This window comes from Mauremys mutica, chromosome 10 (assembly GCF_020497125.1).
Source record: "Mauremys mutica isolate MM-2020 ecotype Southern chromosome 10, ASM2049712v1, whole genome shotgun sequence".
Taxonomy (NCBI): domain Eukaryota; kingdom Metazoa; phylum Chordata; order Testudines; family Geoemydidae; genus Mauremys; species Mauremys mutica.
Window position 1 is genome coordinate 11257665 of NC_059081.1, and position 22654 is coordinate 11280318.

The 22654-nt window shown below is 42.0% G+C and overlaps 1 protein-coding gene across 5 annotated transcripts in view; it reads right to left on the minus strand.

Annotated features, from left to right (window-relative positions):
• The window catches only part of MYLK (myosin light chain kinase), a 325041-nt gene that overhangs the window by 136245 nt on the left and 166142 nt on the right, over window positions 1-22654 (minus strand). For all 5 annotated transcript variants that reach the window (XM_045031718.1, XM_045031717.1, XM_045031713.1 and 2 more), the window contains 5 exons: window positions 18768-18933; window positions 13004-13040; window positions 9740-10317; window positions 6570-6773; window positions 5205-5339 (listed from right to left, as the gene is read on the minus strand). In XM_045031718.1, the coding sequence (XP_044887653.1) occupies window positions 5205-5339; window positions 6570-6773; window positions 9740-10317; window positions 13004-13040; window positions 18768-18933 (1120 nt within the window). The remainder of the gene's footprint in view (window positions 1-5204; window positions 5340-6569; window positions 6774-9739; window positions 10318-13003; window positions 13041-18767; window positions 18934-22654) is intronic.

The window sequence follows — 22654 nt, forward strand, 5'->3', positions numbered from 1 at the left end:
GTCCCAGCCCAAGCCGGACTGGCTACACCAGGGGTTCTCGACCTTTTTCTTTCTGAGGCCCCCCACAACGCGCTATAAAAACTCCATGGCCCACCTGTGCCACAACTAGTTTTCTGCATATAAAAGCCAGGACTCGTATTAGGAGGTTGCAAGCAGTGCAATTGCCTGGGGCCCCATACCACAGGGCCCCCCAGGCAGGTAAGTTGCTCAGGCTCTGGCTTCAGTCCCAGGTGGAAGTGCTCAGGGTCCCAGGCTTCAGCGCCACGCAGTGGGACTTCAGCTTTCTGCCCTGTGCCCCACTGAGTCTAACACTGGCCCTGCTTGGCAGACCCCCTGAAGCAAGAAGGAGATGTTTGGAACAATGAGATGTTAGCCATACCACTGCACGTTAGATAGAAGCTAGCAATGAAATATGGGAAGGAAGAGAGCCACAGTAGTGTGAATTCATTGTTTCATTTACTATTTATATAAAATAAATTTATTTATAAATAGTAAATAGTAAATGAAACAATGAATTCACACTACTGTGGCTTTTTGGGTAACATTGATCGCTAACTATTACTCAAAATCATCACTGCCAATTGGTATAGGATGGGATTTGAGGTGTTGGTTTTAACCTATAAAACCCTAAATGTTTTGGGATCTATCTACCAGAGAGACTGCCTCCCTGCCCACATGATACTGATACAACTGCAGTCAGAGACCTTGATCCTGCAAAGATTTACACACATGCTTAAAGTAAAACACACACACAAATCTTTATAGAATCAGAGCCAGCCTTGCCTTTCCACATTTCACTACTTTACATTTAGTTTGCCAGTGTCCAAATTAGTTAGCCTTCTGCACAATCTGCAAACCCATTTTTTCCACTCCCTGGGCAGACACTCCCAGTTTACTCTTGAGGGTTGTGGGTAGTGTAATGTCATAGGAATCTTCCTATACTATGCATTATTAATATTAGGACCAATACCGGAGTACATTCAAAATGCTATATACACACGTTAGTATTTTACAAGATATTCATGTTAAAATACAGTATGTGGCCATCCCCTCCACCAACAACAGCTTTTTAATATGCATCTCCCAATTAACACGGTCATGGTTCCATAAACTACAGTCAGGTGGCTATGATGGTTTGCACACCAAGAAGCCATGCATCAATTGCAAGTATTCTATTACAGGATAATTCTGCAACAAAAAATGTCTTAAAAAAATGCCTCATTGTCAACTGGTACCACGATGTAGTTAGCACACATGTAGTTACAGTGTGGAAACAAGCATCTCTGAAGCCACGTGGTCTAGTAGATGGGGCACAGGACTCGGCGCTTGGCAACCAGAGTTCTATTCCTAGCTCTGCAACCGATCTGCTGTGTAGCCTTGTGAAAGTCACTTCCCTCTATGCCTCTGTTTCCCTTCCTGCCTTTGTCTCGTTAGATTGTAAGCTCTTTTGGGCAGGGACTGCCTCTCACTATGTGGTTCTATAGTGCCTAGTGCACTGGGGGCACTAACGTAATACAAATTAATAATGGTTTACACACAATCCTGGAGCACAGGATCACTTGCCACTATACTGTAACAATACTTGTAGATAAAACCACCCAAAGCAGCTCAACAGCCAAAAGCCATCACGAAGACTAATACAGGATTCTTGGCTGCAAAATATACAGGATAAAGTGCAGTTGTATAGAGGTTCTCTGTGAAGTTTTACCCAAGTTCCAAGATACAAGGGATGGCTCATAACTGGAGGTCAAACGTCACGTGGTCAAGGTGGTTAGGAACAAGCCTGAATGATAAGCAGTGGTGCAGGAGTGGGGGTGAAGGGGAGAGAGAGGAAATAGTAGCTCCCCATGTTCGCATTTCTGCCCCTGGGTCTGTTGTTCAACTGCCAGTGTTGATGGTGTAATGTGAATTCCAAAGAGATTCATGTTTTTAAACCAGGCTGCTTTGGTAGAATACAGCACCCTCTGTCAGCAACTGTAAAAGGCAATTATCCAGGTATGTGAAGGCCATAGAGACAAGCAGATTTCGATTTACCTTCCGCCTAACATACTGGAGAATGGCAAGAAGAGAGTACAAATATATTGAAAATCTAGGATTTTCTATAACAATCTTGTATTTATTTATCTCTAGACTGTATGTTTTTCAGCAGTGCCTTTGATAATAGTTACAGAAAGAGGTGTTTCTTCATGTATTTGGAGAGGCTCTATGATGCACATGTCACCCCTGAAGCACTGTGGCTAGGGTCATTCTGACAGGACAATGCCCATTTTCCCGAATTTGGAAATGAAGAGTCTCTCTATGAAGAGACAGAAAGGTGCTCTGCGCCACAGGAAGGCAGTGACAGGGAGTTAGCCACATGCAGTTATGTGTAACCATGCCATTCCATGATTTGGGGAATTTTTCAGGAGGAGGAGGAACCTTGGACTGGGAAGGAGACAGGGCTGACCCGGTATAATTGTGGGAGTGCTCCTTCTGTGCAGTACTTCCCTCCCAGGGAGCCTTCAGCCAGACAGGCAAGTTATTTCCAGTGGGAGAGGTCAGAGCTTCTCTCACATGTGTTTATCATTGGGGATAAAACAGGGGCTTTTCCATTACAGTCATGGAGCACTGCTGAGTTACTGAGAAAGGGATCCAGCCAGGCTGTGGGAACATACCAATCTCAAGGTCACATTTTATTCTCCCTGCCACCTTTCCGAGTTCTCCCATTCACACTGAATGACTGAAAAAGTTGCCATGTAACCAAGGATTATGTGCAAACAACTCACTGTCAAGCAGCCCTGAGAGAAGCAACCTAAGAACAAAGCATGCTATTTTTTTCCCTTTAAAACTTATGGCCTGTGAAAACCTGAAACATCAACTCATGCTTTGTGAATACCAGATCAGATGATAAGGGCTAAACTGAATAATTTAGGCTAGCATTCAACGGACATGGCGTGAATCAAAAAATCCCAAATCTAAACTCTTCTGCAATTTTGAGGAAGTTTGGATTCTGTGAAGAAGACTGAACCGTGGGCCCATCTCTAATTGTAAAAGGATCTGTTAAGACATTTAAGAGCTACATGTGGAGTTTTGTTTGTGGACTGTTCATTTGTTTAAACAAATCTGGGTTTGAGAGTATTAAACCTGATATCAACAGAAATATTTTAATGAAATGAAAACAAAATAGTTGTAAACAGTTTTGGACATAACATTCCCCTTCTGTGTAATATTAGAAATCCATCTTGCTAGTACAGAAAGAACCAGAAAAACAGAAAATGGAACTGCCAGTCTGGTTTCACTGTCCCAGCTGAGATAAGGGCACAAAAGACACAGCTTGGGTGGTGAGAAGGCAGTAGGAGTTTAAAAATTAAAAAAAATGTTTAAATGATACAAAGTACTATCAGGGAATATCATTATAAAAATGCACAAGTTGTATGTTAACAGCATCTCAGGTACTCTTTTTCATCAGCAAAGTGCATATGATGTGTGAGATACAGCAGGGGTTAAGTCCCTCAACGCCTAAAGCAAGGTTCTGATACAAAATGCATTTAGGTTAATCTTGTTTGCAGTGTTGTTGTAGCCATGTCAGTCCCAGGATACTAGAGAGACAAGATGGGTGAGGTAATATTTTTCATTGGACCAGCTTCCAATAAAACACCTCTCAGGGATGGTTTAGATCAGTGGCTTTCAGCCTTTCCAGACTACTGTACCCCTTTCAGGAGTCTGATTTGTCTTGCATACCCCAAGTTTAATCTTACTTAAAAACTACTTGCTTACAAAATCAGACATAAAAATACAAAAAGTGCTAGAGCACACTATTACTGAACAATTGCTTACTTTCCAATTTTTACCAAATAATTATAAAATAAATCAACTGGAATATATTTACTTACATTTCAGTGTATACTATATAGATCAGTATAAAGAAGTCATTGTCTGTATAAAATGTTAGTTTGTACTGACTTTGCTAGTGCTTTTTATGTAGCCTGTTATAAAACTAGGCAAATATCTAGATGAGATTTCTGCCTACCCCCAGGAGTATGCATACTGGTCTACATCGGTGGTTCTCAACCTATTTACTATTGTGGGCTGCATATGCAGGTCTCTATGTGTTATGTGGGCCACATCCATGCAATATATATACTACATGTATGGCCCTGAAGATGTCACGTGGGCCGCAGCTATGTGCTGATTGGGCCACAAGTGGCCCACGGGTTGGGAACCACTAGTCTAGACAACACTTAGTCCTGCCATGAGTGCAGGGGACTGGACTAGATGACCTCTCGAGGTCCCTTCCAATCCTATGATTCTGTGGAAGAGGCAAGCTTTTGACCTTGCACAAGCTCGAGAGCTTGTTTCGCTCACCAACAGAAGTTGGCCCAATAAACACCTTAAGGTTAATCTTGTCAGCTTTAGTCCTCCAGACTCAAAGAGCTTGATGGGCCAGGTGGCTTAGTGGCACAGAATTGACTACTTTCTATGGTTTGGGCATGCAAAAGCTAAAATGTACTGTGAACTTGACCTAGATATTTGAGCCAAGGGTGGAGGCAGGGATCAAGCATGGGGGTAATGATGCCAGATTCATTCTTTCCCAAGCAACCCTGTTGCCATTTTGATGTCACTCTTGGGGATAATGGTGGTTCATATAAGTAACTTTAGTGGATCAGACTAAAAACTTCTTCTCTGAAGCCTCTGTTGTGCTGCTACTAAGACCAAACTTAAAAAACCAACAGTATGACACACCCTTGTCACAAGAGCCCCCTGCTGGATGCACATCAAAATTGGAATAAAGAACAAAATTGCTTAATGAAAACGTTCCCAATGGCACATTAAATCAGGGATTCTCAAACTGGGGGTCGGGACCCCTCATGGGGTCACAAGGTTATTACATGTACGGTCATGAGCTGTCAGCCTTCACCCCAAACGCCGCTTTGCATCCAGCATTTATAATGGTGTTAAATATATAAAGTGTTTTTAATTTATAAGGGGGGGGGGGTCGCCCACAGAGGCTTGCTATGTGAAAGGGATCACCAGTACAAAAGTTTAAGAACCACTGCATTAAATATACCCAGACTCATTATTTAGCACATATCCCATTATGGGAAGCTAACAAATTCTGTGCAGTAGATATTGCTTGGTCATCTAGGTTTCTATAACGTGCCCATCCCCATGGTATCTGAGCATCTGGATGCATGTGTTTCTGCAGCCAGAGGAAATTCTCTTACCATTGAGGAGCCAGGTGATCTGAGGCACAGGTGTACCTTCCACAGAACACTGCAGCACAAAATCTTGCCCTTCACTCACTGTACATCCCTTCAAGACACTGGAAAACCTCGGAGCAATCTCTTCAACTTTAGGCCCTTTAAGTCAAAGCAAAAGTGGATCTGTTAATACAGGGCTGACAAATCAACAATTCCTCTGGGAGTTTTACTCAGTAGATTAAGAGGGTATACTGGAATGTCAATGCAAAATCATTTCCACATACATGTGCAAGATCACAGCTGTAAAGAAAAGAATCTTTTGGAAGTAAAAACAGTTTTGACTCATGGACTAATACAAAGATAGGGCACCCTGCATAATCTTCAAAAGATTTAGCTTGCCTTTCATGCTTTGCATTAGGCTCTGGTTTTGCAAGTGAAACCCCACACCCAGCCACGTGCATCAGGCCACCATGAGGAACTCAAATCTATTAACAGAAAGTGAAGAAGTGCAAAGAACAGGAAGGATCGGGTTTTTCACAATTCTCCTCGTTAGGCAATGAAACAGAGGAGGAATTCAGGATTTTGCCCACATGCTGGAAATAGGACTCTGACGAGGCAGGAAATGTGCTGTGGAGGGACCACAGGTGGCCAGGTTTAAAAGCCAACAATTCCCAGTGCTGGCAGAGAAATGTTGCATCAACATGACTGGAGCTTTGTAACAAAACCTCAAATCACATAAAAGAATGGGCTTGGAAAAAAACCATAACTTAGGCCAGTGTTTGCTAAGATGCTCCGGAATCTTTCAAGCAAACCTGATATTCAAAGGTTTCAAGCTCAAAAATGGTGCCAGATAAAACTCTCAGGTTTTGTTCCATGTAATTCTTATTCCTATTGAACCACACAAGAGTGTTATGAGAATCAGTCAGCATTTGGAAAGCATTTCGGAAATGCAAAGCACTACATAAGTGTTAAGCGACTTCCAACAGAGTCCCGTGCAGAAGGTGCAGACCCCTTTGGGCAGGGTCTCTGCCCTCCTCTTCATTCATATTACATTACTTTATTACACACAGCCATAGCAGCTCCAACCAAGATCAGGACCCCCCCACGTGTCAGGCATCCTACCAACACAGTGAGGAACAGCCACTGCCCTGAAGAGCTTACAAGACAGAAGACAAAGGGTGAAGTCGTGAGGAAGGGAGACAGAGACAGAGATATAAAGGGACTTTCACAAGATCACACACCAGACTGGTGGTAGAGCAGAGCTGGGAATTAAAAAGTCTATATATGAATTAATTTTAATAGGAATTTTGCAGCCAAATCTTTTAGGCAGCTTTAAAAATCCCATCCTTAGTTCTTAAAGTGCATGTTGGCTCACCCTAACTTACTTACTTTTTACACTTAACACCCAGCTGGTGGAAGTTCGACCCCTGGGGTTGAAGGCTGTACAGCTATAGGATCCACTGTCTCCCAAGTGGGTTTTCATCAAGCACAAGCAATGAATTCCATCCTCTTCGTATATTTGGATGCCATCTTTTCCTTTTACAGGAGTTCCCTCTTTGAACCATTCCACATCTGGTTTTGGTTTCCCTGAAACTAGATGATGCAAAGTTGGAGCATGGGGGCGAGGGCCATTAAAGATATTTCCCCATTATGATAAACCTTCACTTTGCCTATTACATTTTTTTTTACCAGCACAATAGACATGGTAAAATATTCTGATACACAGTTACTGCTTATCTTTCCTCACCCATCCCAGCCCTTAAAAAGGCATTGACAACTTGAAAAAAGTCACACGCACTTCTGTCTGAAAATTGTTCCTCTAGTGTTGTTACAAGTCACACCTAAGATTGCTGTAATCCAGCTAGATTGGAGATAGGAGGTAGGGAGGAAGAAACATGTTCCACTGTCTTCCCCTACCCTCAAGTTTGTTTGCTTTTTTTGCATTTAGCAGCACTTTGTGAATTGTCAATTTCTACTGTAAAATTGGTTACAGTAGTTGCTCAATTTCTGCTGTTTGGCTAGGTCTTTCATATGGCAACGGGGAACAGAACAGTAAAAAATTAGAAAAAATGCCATTCCTTCAATTGTGCATTTGCAAGGCCGGATACTTAATCTGACTCAGCACAGCAAGGGATGAGGCATGGGGGAGAATGGCGGTTACAAGAGTGAAAGATCATGAGATGTGCCTAACATCATAGATGCATCTTGTTGGTACCTCTCTGTTTTTTGAGGGATGCAAACAGGAGGAGCAGACACAATGGGAGAAAATAAATTGGAAGAGCATCTATTGTGTGTACAACTGCGAAGAACAGGGAGGATAGATTGACCGAGGCAGAGGAGATATCAAGAAGAAGAGTTGACACTGCACAGAGTCACTTGACTCTTAAGGCCTGATTGGAAGCACTCTGAAGTCAATAGACAGACACCTATTTACTTCAGTAGACAGTGAATGAGGGAGGCCCTTAGGCTCAGATCTCCAATGTTATTTAAGCTCCTAACTTCTATGGAAGTCAGGAGCCTAAATTCCTTTGAGAATCTGGGCCTTAGTGCCTCTGTAAAACAGAGAACATTTCCCTCCCTCACAGGAGTAGTGCGAGGCTTCACTAGTTCATGCTTGTAAAGTCCGTTGAGAAGGTGATAAAGAAGTGCTTAGCTTAATATACTATGGAAATAAACTACTCGTATATACTCGTTCATTAGCCTGTTTGTTTATAAGCTGACCCCCCCAAAATGGATAGGTAAAAATGGCAAAAACCGTATGACCCTTTCATAAGCCGCCCCTATACTTCAGGGGTCGGCAAACTTTGGCTCCTGGCCCATCAGGGCAAGTCACTGGCAGGCCGGGACGTTTTGTTTACCTAGAGCGTCCGCAGGCACAGAGCTCCTCAGGTCACAGTGGCCGCGGTTTGCCATTCCCAGCCAATGGGGAACGTGCTGGCCGCCACTTCCTGCAGCTCCTATTGGCTGGGATCGGCGAACTGTGGCCAGTGGGAGCTGCGGGGCTCCGTGCCTGTGAACGCTCCAGGTAAACCAAACATCCCGGCTCGCTAGCGGTTTACTCTGATGGGCCGGGAACCAGAGTTTGCCGACCCCTGATCTACAATGACAATATATTAGATATTCAATTCAATAGAGCTTAAAATCATCAACTTTTGGTGTAGACCCGCTGATAAGCCAACCCCCACTCTTTAATGCTTCACTTTTTTCTTAAAAAAATTCTGCTTATGAACAAGTATATACAGTATTCAGGGAGCCCATTGGAATACCTTCTCCACTCCTGACTCACTGGGAGGGTAATATAAAATATATTCTTTATATAGAGTGAGGAAGATGCATCAAGAAAAAAATCAACAACTAGATTTTTTCCTGCCTAGAATGTAAAGCCATCTCTCTCTTTTTTTAGGAGGCTATTTGATGTGCAAATGTTACATTAAAATTCCAGAAAAATGCTTCAAAATTATTTTCTACTAAACTGCAATAAAAATGGAAGTTCCTCATATTTTTCTCAGGGAATGGATTAAAAGGTTACCCATGATATGCAGTCAAAAAGCCCTCCATCGTTCCTTTCTCTTCTGAGAGGTTAAAATCTGATCCATTTCTGAAGAAGAGGAAACACTGAGCCAGGGCCTTTTAATTATGACCTTCTGTAGTTAAAACATTAGAAATACTTGCCTAAACACCAGGGGCTAGACTGAGCCCTAAGCAGGGGGTGATGTGCAAGTGCCGAGAGAAAGCAGTGCGACTCCACTACAATTCCTTCTCTACTTCATCTCTTGCTCCATGGGTCAGTAACTTACTACAGCACTGAAAAAGGTGCAGCTTACTTATCCTCTTGTACCAATTCAGCACCACAGGTCAGCATGCTGGAGAAGGGGACAGAAGCAAGAATCTGCTGGTGGGGCAGGATAAGGAGGGAATGAGCGCTGGGCATGCAGCCCATGGTCAGCCATTCGGCACCTGAGCCTTGATGCAGGGAGCCCTATAACAGCCATGCAGGAGAGTGGCCTCGGGCTCTTACTCCCTCTTATTCCCCTGAACAGCCGTATTAAGGTCTGGCCCTGAATAGAAATCACAGAGGCCTTGGCTACACTTACAAATTTGCAGCGCTGCAGCAGGGTGTGAAAACACACCCTCTGCAGCGCTGCAAATTGCGGCGCTACAAAGCGCCAGTGTAGTCAAAGCCCCAGCGCTGGGAGCCGCGCTCCCAGCGCTGTCCGTTATTCCCCACAGGGAGGTGGAGTACGGACAGCGCTGGGAGAGCATTCTCCCAGCGCTGGCGCTTTGACTACACTTAGCGCTTCAAAGCGCTGCCGTGGCAGCGCTGCCGCAGCAGCGCTTTGAAGTGTAAGTGTAGCCAAGCCCAGAGACAGACCACCACAATGGCGTGCAGTGGAATAACGGTTTTGCTGATGCAAGTGTGGAGTACCACTGAAGAGCTGTTTTAAGAATGGTTTAGGAAGGAGAAGAAACCTGCACTGAAGTGTGAAGTATTTCCCTGTTATCCCATCTACAGCAACAGAGCTCTAAGCACTGGGTTCTTTGAGCTTTCATCCCTTTACCTTTGCTTTTGAATTTGACCTCCTGGCCTTCTAATACTTCCTGGCTTTGTGGACGGCTCTCAAACTGCGGAGGGACTCCCTGAGGCTCCCTCTTCTGCTCTGTTGTGCTCTTCCTTGTTCCAACTCTGTTTTCTGCTTCCCGACTCCTTGGACCAGCTTGTCTGATGAGAGACGCAGTTTGTCGAGTTGTCGTCAGGGGCTGTGTGGCCCCTTTCCTGTCCTCACCCTGTCCAGTAGAAGTGGCCGTGGATTCTGCCTTTGGTTCTGGTTGCACTTTAATGGCTTGCAGGGTTATGGTGCTGGAAGTTTTCTGTAGGCCCTGAGATCCCCTCACGTCTCCTTTAGGTTCCTGAGCAGGTTCTGTGTTGGGTTCTCTGAGCTGTCGTTGTCTATTGTCCTTGGCTTCTTTGGAGGAGATAGAAGAGGCCTCTTTCTTAACTGCTGTCCTCTCTTTGGTTTCAACTGTGAGGCCAGTGCTGCTGGATTTCAGTTCCTTAGCAATCCCATTGCTAGTTGCCAGTTTGAATTCTGAATTTTCAATAGCTTTGGTTGCAGTGGAAGTTGATTTTGTTGGAGTGCTGAAGGGAAATATTTATTTAGAGATATAATCAATTGCTTGTAATAATTAGTACTTATACAGCACTTCTAGCTTCAGAGAACTTTGCAAACATTCATAGTTTATAAGACCAGAAGGGATCATTGTGATCATTTAGTCTGACCTCCTGTATAACACAGGCCACCGGACATCCTTGAATTAATTCCTGTTAACTAATTAACCCCCACAAAATCTGTGTGAGACAGAGGTTAATATTATTTACCTCTATCTGTTAAAGGGGAATAAATGGCCACAGAGCGATTCAATGTCAGAATGTGGATTACAGAACAGGAGTTGCTGGATCCAATTCCTCTGCTCAGGCCCTCTTTTACATGACATGGGTCAGCTTCTGATCTCACATACAGTCTTAGACTTACAGTTCATTCCATCTAAATCTATGGAGTGACAGTGGTGTAAATCGATGTAAGTGTGAACGGATTCAGGCCACATATATAAATGACTCAAAATACCGTATAAGTTAACTTCCTGTAGATAATTCTAGTTGACTATTTTCACTGTATTTTATTATGCTTATTAAACATACAGTAAAAGTCTCAAAAATGCCTAAGTGATTTGGGAACCTAATTTATATTAACTTTCAATGAGACTTAGGCTCTGAAGTCCTCAAGTCTCTTGAAAATAGAACTAAGGCGTGCAAGTCACTTAGGCACTTTTGAAAATTTTACCCATAGTGCCTATGAGCCTCAACTAGGTTAGGCTGGATAAATAACTACGTATCAGGCTTGCACTTGTGATTGTACGATGTTATGGTTTACAAAACATACTAATTCTCCTAGGAGCTCTACTTCTTGAGACTTCAGGACATTGCAAGCTCTGGTAAGTAGCTCAATTTTACTGTTAAAAAGCATGTTACCAGGAGAAGCCTAGGTCTTAGCATTGTGGTAGGATGAAATTTTGAAAAGCACTCAGTTTTGGCCTAGTTTTGCTTCTAGCAGAGCTGAGCACTTTTGAAAATCCCACTCCAGATGTGTTGGGACAGAAATCCAACATCCTGAATGGTCTAAAACTCAGAGCTAGTGGATATGTTCAATAAACTAATACGAGCCTCGATGACTCCATGAAGCGATCTTGTACATTCTGGTTAGCACTGGTTAAAACTTTTTGTTCATACATTTTTTTCCTGTTAAAAATCCTCTTTCTTCTAACTGAAAATGTTTCTTTCATTTTTCAACTTAAAAAAATTAAAATTTTCTTCAAAACTTTCAGAAAAAAATGGAGAGAACATTTTTCATTTCTTATATCTTTGTTTCACAGAAATATTTATCATTCTGACCAGATCTAATCCTGGAATTTCTATGTGAAGGACTCAGAAGCACAGTATGTACTTGTATATAGAAGGAGCACAGGTATTCCATAGTCATTGCTTACACTGGTTACCTGGAAGATGTGTATAAATCCTCTAGACTACTTTGAAAATCTCAGCAATCATTTCTAGAACTCCAACCTTCCTTTACACTTCAGCAGACACAATAATTTAAACATAAAGCTAGTCCTACAGAAGTTTAAATTGTTCCGTTCCCAAAATTTGTTTTCCAGGACTAAAACCTTCAGAGGTTCTCTAAATGTATGAAAATAGAAATCACTAGACCCATTTCTTACTCATTTAGTTTCAGTTTTTAATTAAGATTCATGCAGTACCATGCTTTTAAGAAAGATCTGCTCCATATTGACATGATGTATGCAAGTGTTCTGAGCATGAATTAGGGGAGTGTTCAGAGCAAGAATCTCTTGTTTCATACAGTTCACATGTCAATACTGTAGCCATTCCACATTTGGAGCTCCTCCTTGAAGACAATGTACATAGTGTGGCAGACCTTGGTCTCACCAGACCTAGCACTTCCCCATTTGCTTGCGTTGGGCTTGGGGTAAATCAGCCCCACTCTGATCAGTTTGTCTTCCCCCCTCTGTGCTCCTCTGGCCATATGTTCAGGGTAAGCGTTGGGATCGGCTTAAGGGGCGAGTCTCCACCAAACAAAAAGGAAACAGTCTCACAAACACAAAAACAAAGGGGGATATCTTTCCCTGCCCCCTTGCTGGGCCACAGTGTTGTCCTGTTTGCTCTGGGGTGTCAGTTCTTCCCCTAGCAGACACTCATGTTTGGCTGTTTCCCCTATGGGAAGGAGAACAGCCTCTCACCCTAGGGAAGCTTATTTCCCTATTGCCACTAGCCTGGCAGCTGCAGAGGAGGGGCTTTAAAAGGTCTCAGGCAGTCCCTTAATTGGATGCAGGTGTCCCTAATTGACCTGAGGTAACCCCTTCTCAGCTTGTAGGAAAGAGGACCTTTAACATTCTAGGGCAAACATAGTGGCCCTCTACCAGACTCCTGTGGCCGCCCGGCCTGACTTTGTTACACCAGAAACATCAGAATTTTCCCTTACAGATCAGATCAGTGGTCTGTCTTGGACAGAATGCACCCACCAACAGCGACCGATACTAACTGCTTCACAGGAGGTACAAGGAATCCATTATGAGATCATCTGTCCCCGAGTAAAGTTTTCTTCTAACCCCCAACAGTTAGATTTGACTTACACTATGAAGGAGGAAGGTTTGTTTCTCTTTCAGTGGAGTTTCATGCTGCAGTTTCAAGACACAGTATATTGCATTTTAAAAGATCAGAAAAGGGAAAAAGTATTGAATGAAAAACATACCATAATGGGTGAACATACTGGTCTGTCTTATCTGAACCTGAAATAAAAATAAAGGAAACATATTATACTAAATACAAGTATCAGAAGGGTAGCCGTGTTAGTCTGGATCTGTAAAAGCATCAGAGTGTCCAGTGGCACCTTATAGACTAACAGAAGTTTTGGAGCATGAGCTTTCGTGGGTGAATACGACGAAGTGGGTATTCACCCACGAAAGCTCATGCTCCAAAACGTCTGTTAGTCTATAAGGTGCCACAGGACTCTTTGCTGCTTATACTAAATACAAACCTTGTAAATGACAAAAATAAAGCTTTAGGTAAAGTCTATATTTTGGAGTGTCATTTTTTTTGGTATGGGAGCCAAATTATGGCTTGCCACCAGAGGAAAGTTGATATAGATCTAAATCATACCCACTTTTTGCTGAGTCACTGGACCACAACAGATTCATTGACAGATCTTGACTCCCAACCACAAGTGCTGACTGCTTAACTGAAATGGCAAGAGGCCTTGGCTCAGTTTAAGATATTTCTGGATCTAGCAACTGCAAGGCCCACTGAAAACTAATGGGCTTTGTCAGACAAATGTTCTGGGTTAGAAAAGGCAGGCATGTATGATATTCCAGCTGGAGGCAGCTCATTAATTCTTAATGGAACTTCAGAGAGGATGTGGACTCATCCTCTGTATTTGACCTAAATCGTGTAATTACGAAGATGCTGAATCAGGTGTTCTGGTTGTAAACTGTGTCCAGCTGCAAATTCCTGACTAAGCTTTAGCTGGCTGGTAGAGATTAACATGTTCAACACAAAGACAAACAATGGCATAAAAATGAAACCAACATATTGAATCTTTCACTTTTGGAAGAAATGTTCTGGCATGGAAGTTCACACAGGGCTTACAATGAATCCAGGGATTCAAATTGCTCAGTGTAGTTTACAGCCCAAAACAGAGATTTAGTTTTCTTCTTATTTTAAAATACCCTAATTATTCTAGGTCATTTAGTCCCAGTTACATCTGTTCTTGTGTGAGTATGCCAGGAGGGAAAGATCCTTGTCCCACACTTATGCACATAGCACTGGTAGCCATAAATGGGCTGCCAACTCTGCAGAGTGCAAAGACAGGATGCCAGTTGGTGCAGTCTGCTGCGCTCTAAGTCTGCTAGCACAGGAAAGCACTGGTTACAGTACATGGTGACCAGATTTTTAAAGTGAACAACCAGGACAGCAGTTCAGGGAAGGAGGGCAGCATAAGGAACAGTTTTAGATCCCAATACAAGAAAGCACTTTAAGCCCATGTTTAATGATGCTAAAGTCCCATTGAATCCCACATATTTAAGTGTTGCCCTGAATAATGCTACTTTCTTGAACTCGGGCCTTGGTAAGGTACAGGGAAGTTTGCAGAGATGGGCTTCAGAACTTGTGCTAGGAAGGGCAGTGGGAGGTGAAACAGGGCAGGTCTTCAGTATGTCAGATCAAGGAGGTGGGGGGAGTGTCCCTTGAAGAGCATATGAACTCAGTCTGCTTGTTGTCAGTATCAATATCTGAGGCAGCTCGTTCAGGTGACTAGTCTACAGGGAGTTACAAAAACCAGGACAAAACAACTGTGTGTGTAAAGTTCATGTGGACATGGAGACAGACTTTGGGGGAGGGGGCTGAGAACATCCCCAGACATATGGGACATGTTCCCACCCTAAAAGGGACTTGCCTCTGAATCTGACAATTCATTTGGCTGTGGACTACTTCCTACTGGACAGCTTTATCTCCCAGACAAAGATTGTCTCCTCACTTTTGAAAAGCAGGAGCACAGACTCCCTCATGTGAGCAAGATTCAGGAACTTTTATTTTCACTCTGTGGTGTTTTGCCCATGTCCAGCAGGGTTGAGCACCCTGGTGTAGACTTGCAAGTTATAAAAAAATTAAATAAATAAGGACAACTAGAAGGTTGTACACCACTTATGTTACACCTGGCATTTACTGCTGGAAGTTTACATTGCTGTTCAGTGCCCACTGAGGGCAGCTTTTGATACCTTTACTCATGTTGAACAGCGCTTCACTCCACAAGTATTCTCAATGAAAGAAAAGCTATCACTGGTGGAGCATGGTTCTATTCAGCCTAACTAAATGTGTTGGAATCTGGCCCGGGACATTCAGTACATATACACTCACTTCATCATGCTCAGTGAATGTTTGGTCTCTTCTTATTTGTGTATTTTGCAACACTGAAATCAAGAAGTTAAGATGAGGGGGAATGCCTAGGAGACAGGGATTTGCCCATGGATGGAACTTCCTGCCACTGGAGAGCAGTCTGAGCCCAAGACTCTTCTTTCTGCAGTCTTCCTCCTGACAACAGAGTCTTTGAATAGCCCCAGCAATGCACTTCAGGAAGTAAGCTGCCTAGAAATGGTTCTTTGTCAGTAAGTGTGTTCAAGTTGATGGTGAGGAGGATGGAGAACTTTCTTCTTTAGGAAACATTTTGAGGGCTGTGTTGGCAGGTGCAAAGAGCCTGGGCAATACCTTTTCAGCAAGCTACAACAGATTTAGAGCCAGTTACTCAAAAGTGATAAGTGATTTTGAGACACCTTAAATGGCCTGATTTTGAGAGGGTGGTGCTAGCACATGCAGACAAATCAGGCCCTTTCAGGTGTCTGAAGCTGGAAACCCTAAATCATTATAAAAATAATACCTGTCTCTCATATAGAACTTTTCATTTATAGCTTTCAAAGAGCTTTACAAAGGTGACAAATGTCCATTTTAAAGATGGGGAAACCGAGGCACAGAACAGCAAATTAAACTTAGCCTTAGTAGCTGCCTCAGAGGAACGAAGCCCATGTAGGAGGGGCCTAGAATGTTCTTTCTGAGGAAATATTTAAAAAATGAAGGCAGCTTGGTTAATACCAAAGGCATAAAACAACACTCCTAACAGACACCTCTCCAAAGCACCTTGTGTGTTGCCACACAGAAATCCATACTGCATTAAATGCATGTGTTTTGCACAAGTTACGGTTACACAACAACATAACACAAAGATTCTACTGCATTTCTTACACCTTGCAGGACTCTATAGAATTAGCTCTCTGAATGCATTGATGAGGTTGCCAGATCATGAGCTGTGGCTACTCCAATTAGCCTAGAGAGTTACTAAAATGCTACAGAATAGTCTAAGAGATTCACAGATTCCAAGGGACCATTGTGATCATCTACTTTGACCTGCTGCATAATACAGGCCACAGAACTTCCCAAAAATGATTTCTAGAGCAGATCTTTTAGCAAAACATCCAATCTTGATTTTTGTTGTTGTTGTCAGTAATGGAGAATCTATCACTCCCTTGGTAAGTGTTCCAATGGTTAATTACTCTCACTGGTAAAAATATGTGTCTTATTTCCAGTCTGAATTTGTCTAGCTTCAACTTCCAGCCATGGGATCATGTTAGACCTTTCTCTGCTAGACTGAAGAGCCCATTATTAAATATTTGTTGCCCATCTGCGTACTTACAGATTGCAACCAAATCAACCCTTAACTTTCTCTTCATTAAGCTAAATATAGTGATAGACTCAAAGAGCTCAATCTAAGGCATGTTTTCTAATCCTGTAGTTGTTCTTGTGGCTCTTCTCTGAACCCGCTCCCATTTCTCAACTTCCTTCTTGAACCGTGGACACCAGAACCGGACAGTATTCCAAAGAAGCGTTTTCATTCCATTTTCCAAGTTCATTGTAGTGTACTTCATTCTCAGGAGGCTCAGACTAGCATTTTGGCAAAAGCGCACAACCACTTGTTCTGGGAGATCCAGATTCAGATATTAGGCAGGTAGTGTTTGGAAGCATCAGAGAGGCAGTACTCAGCCTCCAAAAGGCAATGTTTCCCATCCTCTGTGCATCAGCAGCAGGTTTCAAGTTGAACTACTGTGTTATAGGCCAGCTGTGACACTGGGACTGCAGCACAAAGGAATTTAATAGCTGAGATGAAGGAAGAGGTGAGCAAATACTGAATGAACCATGTTCAAGGTGAGCCATACATTTGAATCCTTGTCTCAGGGTAGAGAGGAGAGATGTGGTGAAATCAGGGCACTCCACAAAGTGAACAAAAGCCTCTAAAGGTACATAGGATAAAAATAACCCATCACAACCTTGCAATTAGTCTGGCCATAAACAAACAGTTACCAATTTTTTTTTTGCTGAAGAAGTAATCTGAATCCCAGTTGAAAGATGATCAGTTAAAGATCCATAAAAAGCTTAACAAACCTCAGCTGGCTGAAGACAAAAGAGTGCTACATGACCCTATCAATTAAGAGAACGTTCTTTCCACCCTCCACCCGACTGTGGAAACTTGGAAGAAATAAAGCTCTTGGAACAAGATTATCTTTACAAGAGATCTACATAGCTTTGCTTAAAAATAATGCAATAATTTCAATTGTATGACTGCCTGATAATGCTTTACAGAACTTCCTACTAGCTGGTTTAATTGATACTTAAAGAATTAGATATGGGAGGTTAGAATGGTAAAGGCAGCTGATAAGATAAATACACTACCATGTAACCTCCTTTTTACTAAATGCCGGGGGCCCATAGTCCTCTCCTGTTCTGAACATACTGATCCAGGAAAGACTGTGCCCCTTAATTAGGGATGCAGTTAGCATTTGAAATTTATACACAATGTGGCTGAACTGTTGGTTCCCAGCCCGCATCATGTCCCAAGACAGATGTGTCCATTATACACAGTAGGATCATTAACCTGGCGGGAGCAGTCAGAGTTTCAGTCACATATTTAATAAAAGGCTCAATGAACAAAAAACTGTCTGTCTGAGTAATACACAGGCAAATGGGGTCTCTAGTGGCTGAATACAGTGGTTACACAGATTGATACTTGCTCACAGCATCCTTTTAGGTTAAGTATTATTATTATTATTATTATAGCACATGGTTGAGTTCAATTCCCATTGTCATTTGTACACATATAACCCTGTTGCTTCTCAAAATGGCTCCCCAGATGGACACAGACTCCCATGGACCTCAGATGATTGCAACAAGCTGGTGTAATAGGGGCATATGTAGTGTATTGGCTTTGTGCACATAGCTGGCCCCAGTAGCTGCAACAGCCTACTTCTTCCTTAGAGATAAAAAGGCTTCTACTGTAGCTCTACTGTGATAGAGGCCTATGCTTTTGGTGTTGATGTACAAGCATGAGGAGCATCAATCCAGAAAATTAACTATACATGTCATGACATATGTAGCACACATGTTTATACAAATCTATTTCTTCCTTTTAATTACAGTCAGAAGAGGACAGGGCTGGGAGCTAGGATCATCCGAGTTTTAAACTCAGCTTTTTATCTCTTCTTGTGCTGGTCTGGGCAAGCTTAACTTCCCCATGTCTCTGTTCGGCCCTCCCCACGCATCTATAAATATGGGTATAATAATAATAATAATAATGCTTTACTACTCAAAGGGGAATTGTGAAGATTAATGTTCATACAGTGCATTGAAAGAATAAAGTACTACGACAATGCTAAACACAATTACTTAACAATCACGGTAAAAGGATTTGCCCCTCCCCATCCCAAATGAGGCTCTCTCTAAAGGTATGATTACTGTATTTAATTACATATGTAGAATTTCCACACAAGGGGAGGGCGCATGGGAGGGGAGAGAGAGAGTGAGCAAGCTTAGGGGGGGAAAAAAATCAACACTTGTATTCAGACATTGCTGAAAGCAACGATTTAAGAATGCTTTGTAATGCACTTGTGTTATTCCCAATTAATCTCTTGTTGTTGTACCTTGAACCATGAGTTCTGCAGACACGGATGCCTTCCCAGAGCTATTCATCACGGTACAAGTATAAGTTCCAGCATCAGCCAGACGAACATTTTGGATTTCCAAGAACTGGATGCCTGATTTCTCAAACATGTTGAAACGATCTTTTTGCTGCAACTGAATATCACCCTGCAAAGATCACAAAACAATCCCATTAGAGAGACAGTCATGGAAATAAGCAGCTTGTGGTAAAAGACCAGTCCATTGTCCCATGTTGTTCTTTCCACTTATCTCTCAGCCAAGTACCTTCTGTGGCTAGTACCCAGCCAGTATAAACAAACATTTTGGGTTCAAAGCTTTATAATTCAAATCTGCAGGAGACTGCGTCTCCTGGATTTTGCCACCCCTTATTTCCATTCTATTCTGAATTTTCATCATTCACATTAGTATCCTTAGAAAATTAAATTTACTTTTACTGTATAGGCAACTAAAGCAGTAATACATTTTATTTCCTTTCCTGAGAGATGGACATCACATTTTAGAATTATATCAGAGGGATAGCCGTGTTTGTTGCTTTTTACAGATCCAGAGTCCTGTGGCACCTTATAGACTAACAGAAGTATTGGAGCACAAGCTTTCAAGCATCTGACGAAGTGGGTATTCACCCACGAAAGCACATGCTCCAATACTTCTGTTGGTCTATAAGGTGCCACAGGACTCTTTGCTGCTTTTTAGAATTATAGTTACAGACAGAGACTTCGGGGACAATTCTCCATTGTGCATTGTGCTATGGCCCCTTTATGCTAGCTCAGTGGTTTGAGCATTGGCTTGCTAAATCCAGGGTTGAGAGTTCAATCCTTGAGCGGGCCATTTAGGGATCTGAGGCAAAAATCTGTCTGGGGATTGGTCCTGCTTTGAGCAGGGGGTTGGACTAGATGACTTCCTGAGGTCCTTCCAACTCTGATATTCTATGATTCTAAGGAAATTCCCCCAGCCTAAGAGAGGTTCCTGAGCAGCACAGAGCTGCCAGAGAGACCCAGTGCAGTCCCTCTTTGGCATAGGGAGCATCTCAGGGGTAAACTGTAGGGAGCAAAAGGTCTTGGGCTACTGTAGTACAGCTATTCTCTGCTTTCCTTAGCTCATTGGAGGCCACGGGAAGCAGAGGGCAAGTTAGAGCAAACCCTTGCAGGGCCTAGAATATAGAGTGTGCAAAGGTGGATAAAAGCCATATTTGGCCCTCACCCTTTCCATTCCTGTGCCAACAATTTAGTCTCTTATGTTTGTAAATAATATTAAGATTGGGGCACAAATAAATGCAAGACCTATCGGAATTGTAAGTTCTGGTTGAAACTTCACCCTCAAAAACAGTCGTGGTCAAAGTTGCCGGACTAAAGACATCTACCTATGTTAACAGTTGTTCCTAATACTTAATCCATTTTATCTAATCTTAATATCTTTATTTTAATTTATCCAAGGGAAAGTTAAAATGTGACTTGATCATGGTCTGGAAGTATCTACATGGAAAGAAAATTTCTGATAATGAAGGATTTTTTGATCTAGCAGACAAAGAGATAATCTCCCACGGCTGGAAGCTGTAGGTACTTAAATTCAGACTAGAAATAAAGCCCCCCCTTTTATTTTTAAAGAGAGGATAATTAAACACTGAAGCAACTTACCATGAAACGTGATGGGCTCTCCATCAATTGAAATCTTTAAAACAATATTAGATGACTTCCTAAAAGATAGGTTCTTGTTCAGTCACAAGCCATGGGCTTGACATAGGAATTAACGAGTTAAATTCTATGGCCTGTGTTACACAGGAGATCAGTCTTGATGAGCACAATGGTCCCTTTTGGCATTATATTCTATGTATCTGATACTAAGCAAGCCATTGTAATCAAACCAGTGCATGTGCTTCAGTAGTCTTTGCTAACGGATGCCACAAATTTTCCTATTCTAAATACAGGCGGAAATTGTACTCTCCCCAGCAGCACTGTATGATACTTGTTGGTAAATGTTGAATTTTTAACACCTCTGATGACTCAATAACTTTCTAGTGTCTGAATGGTATAAATCATAGCTGAAAGAAAATTCAGTTAAAACAATTGACACCACTGTCCTAGGGATCCAACATGAACTACTGATCTTTATGAGTTAGCAGGTAAGCAAAGTAAAAGGAAAGAATAAGGCATCCCCATATGGATCTGATTCATTCTTTCTGAAAATTGTGGTTTTATATAAGTGTACGTTAGTTTTACGATGCCTCATGATAACACTCTGCTGTTAGATCTTTGCTAAGAAAGGGGAAGAGACTGCCACTTGGCAGAACAAGTTATAAAACATGGATTAGTGAAATGCAGATTAGCTAAAGCTCCTTGGAACTTTCTTTTCTTATGTTTTTGCATGGCAGAGTGGAGCCCTGAACACTGACTGATGCCCCTGGGCATTTCTGTACCTCAAGAAAGAAAGGAAGACAGAAAGACAGATTTTATGATAGTGCCCAGTAACTAGAAATGTGTTCTTTCAATTATGAAACATTCCCACACCTTTAAACATTCCCCCTCCTCTGCTGATTCATGGGATTGTTCAATTTTTGGCAGAGAACCTGTATGAGCAGAAGAAATAAAAACCAGTGAGAAAATTCCCTACATTTCCTACCATCTGGTCAATAGTCCTTGCTGTGATGCAGAAGTCAGTGGAAGAGAGGAAGACAAAAGAATTCATGTTCAATTCTATAATTTTGAAGAGCAAAAATGTCTGCAATCTTTCAAAACAAATGGTTCAGCAGGGGATGGACAAACCAATATACTAATTAAATATCACTCAAAAGCACCACAATTACTGAGACAAATATGGCTGTAAACGGGGGAAATTGTCCAGATAACAAAAGTCACTAGAGCACGGTGCTTTTTAACTGTTCTAGTAATCCTAACTTTACCTTACAAATCAGAAATGTTAGTGTTATTTGTTTAGAAGCTAAACACCAGACCTGAACATTTCCCGGCTTTGATCTGAAGTTTGCAGCTCAGGCCCATCCTCATTTTAGAAGTTAAACTCTTTTGTGATGTGGCTGGTTTAGTAGAGCTCATATTGATGTGGATGAACTGTTCTTTTTCAAACTTGGATTTTTTTTAAATATGCAAAATACTGGCAAATAAAAATACACCTGGCTGTTACTGCATTTAGACTGCTTATTTCCATTTTCCCCTGTAGGATCTTTTCATGTATCGCTAAATATAAACTTCTTATGGACAACGAAAGACCCAAAAGTCAAAGGATAGCCTTGTGGTAAGGCCCTGGACAGGGACTCAAGAAAGCTGTTTTCAATTTCCAGCTCTGTTACAGACTCCCTTGGTGACCCTAGACAAGTTATTAAATCTCTCTGGGCCTCAGCTCCCCATCTGTAAAAGAGAGATGATAATATGTCTTTTTTCTCACCCTTTGTCTGTGTTTTCCTATTTAGATTCTAAGCCCTTTGCGGGAGGGACTGTTTCTTACCAGGGGCTTGTACAATGGGGCCCCGATCTTGGTTGGCACTACCACAATATCAATAATAAATATCATTAACAAGAGTAACGAGACAGATACAGGTGACAGTTACACTTCGGAATGACTCTACTAGTTTCAGTGGAGTTGTCTGGGTTGCAAGTGAGGGGAAGATTTGCCCCCTCGATGTTGTACACAGGTTTCTTGACATGCAGTATAGTTTATACCAGGGCTCGGCAACCTTTCAGAAGTGCTGTGCCGAGTCTTCATTTATTCACACTAATTTAAGGTTTCGCGTGCCAGTAATACATTTTAACATTTTTAGAAAGTCTCTTTCTATAAGTCTGTAATATATAACTAAACTTTTGTTGTATGTAAAGTAAATAAGGTTTTTAAAATGTTTAAGAAGCTTCATTTAAAATTA